This window comes from Ranitomeya imitator, chromosome 9, assembly GCF_032444005.1.
Source record: "Ranitomeya imitator isolate aRanImi1 chromosome 9, aRanImi1.pri, whole genome shotgun sequence".
In the NCBI taxonomy this organism is placed as follows: domain Eukaryota; kingdom Metazoa; phylum Chordata; class Amphibia; order Anura; family Dendrobatidae; genus Ranitomeya; species Ranitomeya imitator.
The window spans coordinates 1796283-1809046 of NC_091290.1; the positions used below are offsets into that span (position 1 = coordinate 1796283).

The 12764-nt window shown below is 48.5% G+C and overlaps 1 protein-coding gene across 11 annotated transcripts in view; it reads left to right on the plus strand.

Moving 5' to 3' along the window:
* The window catches only part of SOX6 (SRY-box transcription factor 6), an 846804-nt gene that overhangs the window by 383554 nt on the left and 450486 nt on the right, over nucleotides 1–12764 (plus strand). For all 11 annotated transcript variants that reach the window (XM_069739870.1, XM_069739868.1, XM_069739873.1 and 8 more), the window contains one exon: nucleotides 10574–10817. In XM_069739870.1, coding sequence (XP_069595971.1) covers nucleotides 10574–10817 — 244 coding nt within the window. The remainder of the gene's footprint in view (nucleotides 1–10573; nucleotides 10818–12764) is intronic.

Genomic DNA, 12764 nt, shown 5'->3' on the forward strand with positions numbered 1-12764 from the left:
AGATATCAGTTATATTATACAGCGGTGACATCACCGCTCCCCAGATATCAGTTATATTATACACCAGTGACATCACCGCTCCCCAGATATCCGTTATATTATACAGCAGTGACATCACCGCTCCCCAGATATCAGTTATATTATACAGCGGTGACATCACCGCTCTCCAGATATCAGTTATATTATACAGCAGTGACATCACCGCTCCCCAGATATCAGTTATATTATACAGCAGTGACATCACCGCTCCCCAGATATCAGTTATGTTATACAGCGGTGACATCACCGATCCCCAGATATCAGTTATATTATACAGCGGTGACATCACCGCTCCCCAGATATCAGTTATATTATACAGCGGTGACATCACCGATCCCCAGATATCAGTTATATTATACAGCAGTGACATCACCGCTCCCCAGATATCAGTTATATCATACAGCACTGACATCACCGCTCTCCAGATATCAGTTATATTATACAGCAGTGACATCACCGCTCCCCAGATATCAGTTATATTATACAGCAGTGACATCACCGCTCCCCAGATATCAGTTATATTATACAGCAGTGACATCACCGCTCCCCAGATATCAGTTATATTATACAGCGGTGACATCACCGCTCTCCAGATATCAGTTATATTATACAGCAGTGACATCACCGCTCCCCAGATATCAGTTATATTATACAGCAGTGACATCACCGCTCCCCAGATATCAGTTATATTATACAGCGGTGACATCACCGCTCTCCAGATATCAGTTATATTATACAGCAGTGACATCACCGCTCCCCAGATATCAGTTATATCATACAGCGGTGACATCACCGCTCTCCAGATATCAGTTATATTATACAGCAGTGACATCACCGCTCCCCAGATATCAGTTATATTATACAGCAGTGACATCACCGCTCCCCAGATATCAGTTATATTATACAGCAGTGACATCACCGCTCCCCAGATATCAGTTATATTATACAGCAGTGACATCACCGCTCCCCAGATATCAGTTATATTATACAGCGGTGACATCACCGCTCTCCAGATATCAGTTATATTATACAGCAGTGACATCACCGCTCCCCAGATATCAGTTATATTATACAGCAGTGACATCATCGCTCCCCAGATATCAGTTATATTATACAGCAGTGACATCACCGCTCTCCAGATATCAGTTATATTATACAGCAGTGACATCACCGCTCCCCAGATATCAGTTATATTATACAGCAGTGACATCACCGCTCCCCAGATATCAGTTATATCATACAGCGGTGACATCACCGCTCTCCAGATATCAGTTATATTATACAGCAGTGACATCACCGCTCCCCAGATATCAGTTATATTATACAGCAGTGACATCACCGCTCCCCAGATATCAGTTATATTATACAGCAGTGACATCACCGCTCCCCAGATATCAGTTATATTATACAGCAGTGACATCACCGCTCTCCAGATATCAGTTATATTATACAGCAGTGACATCACCGCTCCCCAGATATCAGTTATATTATACAGCAGTGACATCACCGCTCCCCAGATATCAGTTATATCATACAGCGGTGACATCACCGCTCCCCAGATATCAGTTATATTATACACCGGTGACATCACCGCTCCCCAGATATCAGTTATATTATACAGCAGTGACATCACCGCTCCCCAGATATCAGTTATATTATACAGCGGTGACATCACCGCTCCCCAGATATCAGTTATATTATACACCAGTGACATCACCGCTCCCCAGATATCAGTTATATTATACAGCAGTGACATCACCGCTCCCCAGATATCAGTTATATTATACAGCGGTGACATCACCGATCCCCAGATATCAGTTATATTATACAGCAGTGACATCACCGCTCCCCAGATATCAGTTATATTATACAGCGGTGACATCACCGCTCCCCAGATATCAGTTATATTATACAGCGGTGACATCACCGATCCCCAGATATCAGTTATATTATACAGCAGTGACATCACCGCTCCCCAGATATCAGTTATATTATACAGCAGTGACATCACCGCTCCCCAGATATCAGTTATATTATACAGCAGTGACATCACCGATCCCCAGATATCAGTTATATTATACAGCAGTGACATCACCGCTCCCCAGATATCAGTTATATTATACAGCAGTGACATCACCGATCCCCAGATATCAGTTATATTATACAGCAGTGACATCACCGCTCCCCAGATATCAGTTATATTATACAGCGGTGACATCACCGATCCCCAGATATCAGTTATATTATACAGCAGTGACATCACCGCTCCCCAGATATCAGTTATATTATACAGCAGTGACATCACCGCTCCCCAGATATCAGTTATATTATACAGCGGTGACATCACCGATCCCCAGATATCAGTTATATTATACAGCAGTGACATCACCGCTCCCCAGATATCAGTTATATTATACAGCGGTGACATCACCGCTCTCCAGATATCAGTTATATTATACAGCGGTGACATCACCGCTCCCCAGATCTCAGTTATATTATACAGCAGTGACATCACCGCTCCCCAGATATCAGTTATATTATACAGCGGTGACATCACCGATCCCCAGATATCAGTTATATTATACAGCAGTGACATCACCGCTCCCCAGATATCAGTTATATTATACAGCGGTGACATCACCGCTCTCCAGATATCAGTTATATTATACAGCGGTGACATCACCGCTCCCCAGATCTCAGTTATATTATACAGCAGTGACATCACCGCTCTCCAGGTATCAGTTATATTATACAGCGGTGACATCACCGCTCCCCAGATATCAGTTATATTATACAGCAGTGACATCACCGCTCCCCAGATATCAGTTATATTATACAGCAGTGACATCACCGCTCCCCAGATATCAGTTATATTATACAGCAGTGACATCACCGCTCTCCAGATATCAGTTATATTATACAGCAGTGACATCACCGCTCTCCAGATATCAGTTATATTATACAGCGGTGACATCACCGCTCTCCAGATATCAGTTATATTATACAGCGGTGACATCACCGCTCCCCAGATATCAGTTATATTATACAGCGGTGACATCACCGCTCTCCAGGTATCAGTTATATTATACAGCGGTGACATCACCGCTCCCCAGATATCAGTTATATTATACAGCGGTGACATCACCGCTCCCCAGATATCAGTTATATTATACAGCAGTGACATCACCGCTCTCCAGATATCAGTTATATTATACAGCAGTGACATCACCGCTCCCCAGATATCAGTTATATTATACAGCAGTGACATCACCGCTCCCCAGATATCAGTTATATCATACAGCGGTGACATCACCGCTCCCCAGATATCAGTTATATTATACACCAGTGACATCACCGCTCCCCAGATATCAGTTATATTATACAGCAGTGACATCACCGCTCCCCAGATATCAGTTATATCATACAGCAGTGACATGACCGCTCCCCAGATATCAGTTATATTATACAGCAGTGACATCACCGCTCTCCAGATATCAGTTATATTATACAGCAGTGACATCACCGCTCCCCAGATATCAGTTATATTATACACCAGTGACATCACCGCTCTCCAGATATCAGTTATATTATACAGCGGTGACATCACCGCTCCCCAGATCTCAGTTATATTATACAGCAGTGACATCACCGCTCTCCAGGTATCAGTTATATTATACAGCGGTGACATCACCGCTCCCCAGATATCAGTTATATTATACAGCAGTGACATCACCGCTCCCCAGATATCAGTTATATTATACAGCGGTGACATCACCGCTCTCCAGATATCAGTTATATTATACAGCAGTGACATCACCGCTCTCCAGATATCAGTTATATTATACAGCGGTGACATCACCGCTCTCCAGATATCAGTTATATTATACAGCGGTGACATCACCGCTCCCCAGATATCAGTTATATTATACAGCGGTGACATCACCGCTCCCCAGATATCAGTTATATTATACAGCAGTGACATCACCGCTCTCCAGATATCAGTTATATTATACAGCAGTGACATCACCGCTCCCCAGATATCAGTTATATTATACAGCAGTGACATCACCGCTCTCCAGATATCAGTTATATTATACAGCAGTGACATCACCGCTCTCCAGATATCAGTTATATTATACAGCAGTGACATCACCGCTCTCCAGATATCAGTTATATTATACAGCGGTGACATCACCGCTCCCCAGATATCAGTTATATCATACAGCGGTGACATCACCGCTCCCCAGATATCAGTTATATTATACAGCAGTGACATCATCGCTCCCCAGATATCAGTTATATTATACAGCAGTGACATCACCGCTCCCCAGATATCAGTTATATTATACAGCAGTGACATCACCGCTCCCCAGATATCAGTTATATTATACAGCAGTGACATCATCGCTCCCCAGATATCAGTTATATCATACAGCGGTGACATCACCGCTCCCCAGATATCAGTTATATTATACAGCAGTGACATCATCGCTCCCCAGATATCAGTTATATTATACAGCTGTGACATCACCGCTCCCCAGATATCAGTTATATTATACACCAGTGACATCACCGCTCCCCAGATATCAGTTATATTATACAGCAGTGACATCACCGCTCTCCAGATATCAGTTATATTATACAGCAGTGACATCACCGCTCTCCAGATATCAGTTATATTATACAGCAGTGACATCACCGCTCTCCAGATATCAGTTATATTATACAGCGGTGACATCACCGCTCCCCAGATATCAGTTATATCATACAGCGGTGACATCACCGCTCCCCAGATATCAGTTATATTATACACCAGTGACATCACCGCTCCCCAGATATCAGTTATATTATACAGCAGTGACATCACCGCTCCCCAGATATCAGTTATATCATACAGCGGTGACATCACCGCTCCCCAGATATCAGTTATATTATACACCAGTGACATCACCGCTCCCCAGATATCAGTTATATTATACACCAGTGACATCACCGCTCCCCAGATATCAGTTATATTATACAGCAGTGACATCACCGCTCTCCAGATATCAGTTATATTATACAGCAGTGACATCACCGCTCCCCAGATATCAGTTATATTATACACCAGTGACATCACCGCTCCCCAGATATCAGTTATATTATACAGCGGTGACATCACCGCTCCCCAGATATCAGTTATATCATACAGCGGTGACATCACCGCTCCCCAGATATCAGTTATATTATACACCAGTGACATCACCGCTCCCCAGATATCAGTTATATTATACAGCAGTGACATCACCGCTCCCCAGATATCAGTTATATTATACAGCGGTGACATCACCGCTCCCCAGATATCAGTTATATTATACAGCAGTGACATCACCGCTCCCCAGATATCAGTTATATTATACAGCAGTGACATCACCGCTCCCCAGATATCAGTTATATTATACAGCGGTGACATCACCGCTCCCCAGATATCAGTTATATTATACAGCGGTGACATCACCGCTCCCCAGATATCAGTTATATTATACAGCAGTGACATCACCGCTCTCCAGATATCAGTTATATTATACAGCAGTGACATCACCGCTCCCCAGATATCAGTTATATTATACAGCAGTGACATCACCGCTCCCCAGATATCAGTTATATCATACAGCGGTGACATCACCGCTCCCCAGATATCAGTTATATTATACACCAGTGACATCACCGCTCCCCAGATATCAGTTATATTATACAGCAGTGACATCACCGCTCCCCAGATATCAGTTATATTATACAGCGGTGACATCACCGCTCCCCAGATATCAGTTATATTATACACCGGTGACATCACCGCTCCCCAGATATCAGTTATATTATACAGCAGTGACATCACCGCTCTCCAGGTATCAGTTATATTATACAGCAGTGACATCACCGCTCCCCAGATATCAGTTATATTATACAGCAGTGACATCACCGCTCCCCAGATATCAGTTATATTATACAGCGGTGACATCACCGCTCCCCAGATATCAGTTATATTATACAGCAGTGACATCACCGCTCCCCAGATATCAGTTATATTATACAGCGGTGACATCACCGCTCCCCAGATATCAGTTATATTATACAGCGGTGACATCACCGCTCCCCAGATATCAGTTATATTATACAGCAGTGACATCACCGCTCCCCCCAGATATCAGTTATATTATACAGCAGTGACATCACCGCTCTCCAGATATCAGTTATATTATACAGCAGTGACATCACCGCTCCCCAGATATCAGTTATATTATACAGCAGTGACATCACCGCTCCCCCCAGATATCAGTTATATTATACAGCGGTGACATCACCGCTCTCCAGATATCAGTTATATTATACAGCGGTGACATCACCGCTCTCCAGATATCAGTTATATTATACAGCAGTGACATCACCGCTCCCCCCAGATATCAGTTATATTATACACCGGTGACATCACCGCTCCCCAGATCTCAGTTATGTTATACAGCAGTGACATCACCGCTCCCCAGATATCAGTTATATTATACAGCAGTGACATCACCGCTCCCCAGATATCAGTTATATTATACAGCAGTGACATCACCGCTCCCCAGATATCAGTTATATTATACAGCGGTGACATCACCGCTCCCCAGATATCAGTTATATTATACAGCAGTGACATCACCGCTCTCCAGATATCAGTTATATTATACAGCGGTGACATCACCGCTCCCCAGATATCAGTTATATCATACAGCAGTGACATCACCGCTCTCCTGATATCAGTTATATCATACAGCAGTGACATCACCGCTCCCCAGATATCAGTTATATTATACAGCAGTGACATCACCGCTCCCCAGATATCAGTTATATCATACAGCAGTGACATCACCGCTCCCCAGATATCAGTTATATTATACACCAGTGACATCACCGCTCCCCAGATATCAGTTATATTATACAGCGGTGACATCACCGCTCCCCAGATATCAGTTATATTATACACCAGTGACATCACCGCTCCCCAGATATCAGTTATATTATACAGCAGTGACATCACCGCTCCCCAGATATCAGTTATATTATACAGCGGTGACATCACCGCTCTCCAGATATCAGTTATATTATACAGCGGTGACATCACCGCTCCCCAGATATCAGTTATATTATACAGCAGTGACATCACCGCTCCCCAGATCTCAGTTATATCATACAGCAGTGACATCACCGCTCCCCAGATATCAGTTATATTATACAGCAGTGACATCACCGCTCCCCAGATATCAGTTATATCATACAGCAGTGACATCACCGCTCCCCAGATATCAGTTATATTATACAGCAGTGACATCACCGCTCCCCAGATATCAGTTATATTATACAGCGGTGACATTTGTTTCTGGGCTTTTGGCGCACATGTGGAAACCTTCATCTTAAGATGTATTCATTTATTAAGTCTAATTTTACTAATGAGTTTCTCGGCATTTAATAAAACATTGGAGCTCGCTGCATAGAAGCTGCTTTAAAGTGTAACGTGTTTCTCTTATTTTGTGGCCGCTGTTATTAATGCAGTGACTGTGAAATAAAGCTCCGTTGTAATCAATAAAATAAGACTAAATCTGCTTTTATGCCGTCCCCTGACAATAAGTATAAGCGGGAAACGCATTGATGTGGAAGGGGATTCATGCAGGAAAATGAGATAAATTATTGAATGCAGGGTTTGATTTTTTTTTTCCAAACCAACAAATTATGATTAATTGAAGACGTGAGCCTAAAAAATACAGAAATTACTCTCTATTTGCCGCTTTCAAAGTCTTTGATAGTTCTCTGCACCTAACGCCCTATTATCACTGCTAAAGATCAGCGCTAAGTAGGGAGTGTTAGGGCGAGTCCCCAAAATCCTCTGTCACCCGGAAACAGTGCAATACGGGTGGGGCTGGAGTATAAGGGGTGTGGTCTCATCATTATATCAGTGATGTCATCACCGGGGGCGGAGCTGAGAAACTCACATGTATACAGGCAGGCTGTCAGCAGTGATAGATGAGGGGCGGGGCTGGAGTATAAGGGGTGTGGTCTCATCATTATATCAGTGATGTCATCACCGGGGGCGGGGCTGAGAAACTCACATGTATACAGGCAGGCTGTCAGCAGTGATAGATGAGGGGCGGGGCTGGAGTATAAGGGGTGTGGTCTCATCATTATATCAGTGATGTCATCACCGGGGGCGGAGCTGAGAAACTCACATGTATACAGGCAGGTTGTCAGCGGTGATAGATGAGGGGCGGGGCTGGAGTATAAGGGGTGTGGTCTCATCATTATATCAGTGATGTCATCACCGGGGGCGGAGCTGAGAAACTCACATGTATACAGGCAGGCTGTCAGCAGTGATAGATGAGGGGCGGGACTGGAGTATAAGGGGTGTGGTCTCATATCAGTGATGTCATCACGGGGGCTGACTCTCACAGGGTTGGATGTACAGGCAGGGTGTTGGCAGTGATAGATGAGAGGCGGAGCTGACAACCTCTCACACAGGGTTGGGTGTACAGGCAGGGTGTCGGCAGTGATAGATGAGGGGCGGGGCTGACAACCTCTCACACAGGGTTGGGTGTACAGGCAGGTTGTCAGCAGTGATAGATTAGGGGCGGGGCTGCAGTATAAGGGGCGTGGTCTCATCATTATATCAGTGATGTCATCACCGGGGGCGGGGCTGATAACCTCTCACATGTATACAGGCAGGTTGTCAGCAGTGATAGATGAGGGGCGGGACTGGAGTATAAGGGGTGTGGTCTCATATCAGTGATGTCATCACGAAGGCTGACTCACAGGGTTGGGTGTACAGGCAGGGTGTTGGCTGTGATACATGAGGGGCGGGGCTGACAACCTCTCACACAGGGTTGGGTGTACAGTCAGGGTGTTGGCTGTGATGCATGAGGGGCCGGTCTGACCTCTCACACAGGGTTGGGTGTACAGGCAGGGTGTCGGCAGTGATAGATGAGGGGCGGGGCTGACAACCTCTCACACAGGGCTGAGTGTACAGGCAGGGTGTTGGCAGTGATAGATGAGAGGCGGAGCTGACAACCTCTCACACAGGGTTGGGTGTACAGGCAGGGTGTCGGCAGTGATAGATGAGGGGCGGAGCTGACAACCTCTCACACAGGGTTGGGTGTACAGGCAGGGTGTTGGCAGTGATAGATGAGAGGCGGAGCTGACAACCTCTCACACAGGGTTGGGTGTACAGGCAGGCTGTCAGCAGTGATAGATGAGGGGCGGGACTGGAGTATAAGGGGTGTGGTCTCATATCAGTGATGTCATCACGGGGGCTGACTCTCACAGGGTTGGGTGTACAGGCAGGGTGTTGGCAGTGATAGATGAGGGGCGGAGCTGACAACCTCTCACACAGGGTTGGGTGTACAGGCAGGGTGTTGGCTGTGATACATGAGGGGCGGGGCTGACAACCTCTCACACAGGGTTGGATGTACAGGCAGGGTGTTGGCTGTGATGCATGAGGGGCCGGTCTGACCTCTCACACAGGGTTGGGTGTACAGGCAGGGTGTCGGCAGTGATAGATGAGGGGCGGGGCTGACAACCTCTCACACAGGGTTGGGTGTACAGGCAGGGTGTTGGCAGTGATAGATGAGGGGTCGGGCTGACAGCTTCTCACAGGGATGGGTGTACAGGCAGGGTGTTGGCAGTGATAGATGAGGGGTCGGGCTGACAACTTCTCACAGGGTTGGGTGTACAGGCAGGGTGTTGGCAGTGATAGATGAGGGGTCGGGCTGACAACTTCTCACAGGGTTGGGTATACAGGCAGGGTGTCGGCAGTGATAGATGAGGGGTTGGGCTGACAACTTCTCACAGGGCTGGGTGTACAGGCAGGGTGTCAGCAGTGATAGATGAGGGGTTGGGCTGACAACTTCTCACAGGGTTGGGTGTACAGGCAGGGTGTCGGCAGTGATAGATGAGGGGCGGGTCTGACAACCTCTCACACAGGGTTGGGTGTACAGGCAGGGTGTTGGCAGTGATAGATGAGGGGTCGGGCTGACAACTTCTCACAGGGTTGGGTGTACAGGCAGGGTGTCGGCAGTGATAGATGAGGGGTTGGACTGACAACTTCTCACAGGGTTGGGTGTACAGGCAGGGTGTCGGCAGTGATAGATGAGGGGTTGGGCTGACAACTCCTCACAGGGTTGGGTGTACAGGCAGGGTGTTGGCAGTGATAGATGAGGGGTCGGGCTGACAACTTCTCACAGGGTTGGGTGTACAGGCAGGGTGTCAGCAGTGATAGATGAGGGGTTGGGCTGACAACTTCTCACAGGGTTGGGTGTACAGGCAGGGTGTTGGCAGTGATAGATGAGGGGTTGGGCTGACAACTTCTCACAGGGTTGGGTGTACAGGCAGGGTGTTGGCAGTGATAGATGAGGGGTCGGGCTGACAACTTCTCACAGGGTTGGGTGTACAGGCAGGGTGTCGGCAGGCTGCTTCTCTTGTGCAGGGTGGATATATACATGTAGTGATGTGTTATATTGTTACTTTACAGAAGGATGTCGTCCAAGCCCGCCATCTCTCCATTCACCTGTAAAGCTGATGGAGAGGAGGAGTTAAGCGGAGGAGACCTGTCTTCACGGGAAATAGAGGAGCCAGAGGATCAGCACCTGGGCGGCCATCTGCCCCTCCATAGCCTTCTCCTGAACAAACCTTACCCTGAGGAGCTGACCTCTCTTGTCACCAACATGCCGGCCGACGCTGACTGGGACAACATGATATCGTCCCAGCAAAGAATGGTGAGTAGTGTGTGCCCCTCTACGCGGGGTCTGGGTGGTCTCAGGGTTATATTGGGGAAGCGATGTTGGTCCTGGAGAATCTCCCCGCTCGCCTGTACTGTGCATGGGACGGACTGTGTCTGCTGAGATGATGGGGCCGTGACGGTAGTAATGTCACCCTGATACATTGTGCACAGGTGACGTCCTCCGCTCTGCGTTCATTGCACGCTCTGTTGCCGGTGTCACCTGTATCACATCTTGTTAAGTGTTCCCACTATGGAGAGTGAGGTCATATGATGAGTTCATCTTCTCCGGAGCTTTGATATTAATCATCGTCTCTCCGGCAGCCATGATTGATGACGAGACTGAGCCCTGATTAATGAAGGTGCTCTCGGCCTGCTCCTGTCCATCACTCCATCATGATGCCACCGTCCGCTGACAGAATGCAAATTGCATCGGTCAGAGCGTCGCATCATGGATGACAGCTGCCCCACCGCGCAACATGGGGGGCCGTCACTCATCAGTGTCCCCAAAGCAGCACTATCATATCCCCTCGTGTCACCTCTGAGAGGAGACAGTCAGAGTCGTAGATAGAAAGAGAGAGCTATATGTGAGCTAGAGAAAAGAGACTGCACCCAGTACTGCACAGGAGGAACAGACTGCACCCAGTACTGCACAGGAGGAACAGACTGCACCCAGTGACTGCACGGGAGGAAGAGACTGCACCCAGTGACTGCACCCAGTGACTGCACAGGAGGAACAGACTGCACCCAGTGACTGTACGGGAGGAAGAGACTGCACCCAGTGACTGCACAGGAGGAACAGACTGCACCCAGTGACTGTACGGGAGGAAGAGACTGCACCCAGTGACTGCACAGGAGGAACATACTGCACCCAGTGACTGTACGGGAGGAAGAGACTGCACCCAGTGACTGCACAGGAGGAACAGACTGCACCCAGTGACTGCGCAGGAGGAACAGACTGCACCCAGTGACTGCACGGGAGGAACAGACTGCACCCAGTGACTGTACCCAGTGACTGCACGGGAGGAACAGACTGCACCCAGTGACTGCACCCAGTGACTGCACGGGAGGAACAGACTGCACCCAGTGACTGCACGGAAGGAACAGACTGCACCCAGTGACTGCCCCCAGTGACTGCACAGGAGGAACAGACTGCACCCAGTGACTGCACAGGAGAAACAGACTGCACCCAGTGACTGCACCCAGTGACTGCCCCCAGTGACTGCACAGGAGGAACAGACTGCACCCAGTGACTGCACGGGAGGAACACACTGCACCCAGTGACTGCACGGGAGGAACAGACTGCCCCCAATGACTGCCCCCAGTGACTGCACCCAGTGACTGCCCCCAGTGACTGCACCCAGTGACTGCCCCCAGTGACTGCCCCCAGCGACTGCACCCAGTGACTGCACAGGAGGAACAGACTGCACCCAGTGACTGCCCCCAGTGACTGCCCCCAGCGACTGCCCCCAGTGACTACACCCAGTGACTGCCCCCAGTGACTGCCCCCAGCGACTGCACCCAGTGACTGCACGGAAGAAACAGACTGCACCCAGTGACTGCCCCCAGTGACTGCCCCCAGCGACTGCACCCAGTGACTGCACGGGAGGAACAGACTGCACCCAGTGACTGCCCCCAGTGACTGCACGGAGAGAACAGACTGCCCCCAATGACTGCCCCCAGTGACTGCACCCAGTGACTGCCCCCAGTGACTGCCCCCAGCGACTGCCCCCAGCGACTGCCCCCAGTGACTGCCCCCAGTGACTGCCCCCAGCGACTGCACCCAGTGACTGCACGGGAGGAACAGACTGCACCCAGTGACTGCCCCCAGTGACTGCACCCAGTGACTGCCCCCAGTGACTGCCCCCAGTGACTGCCCCCAGCGACTGCCCCCAGCGACTGCCCCCAGTGACTGCCCCCAGTGACTGCCCCCAGCGACTGCACC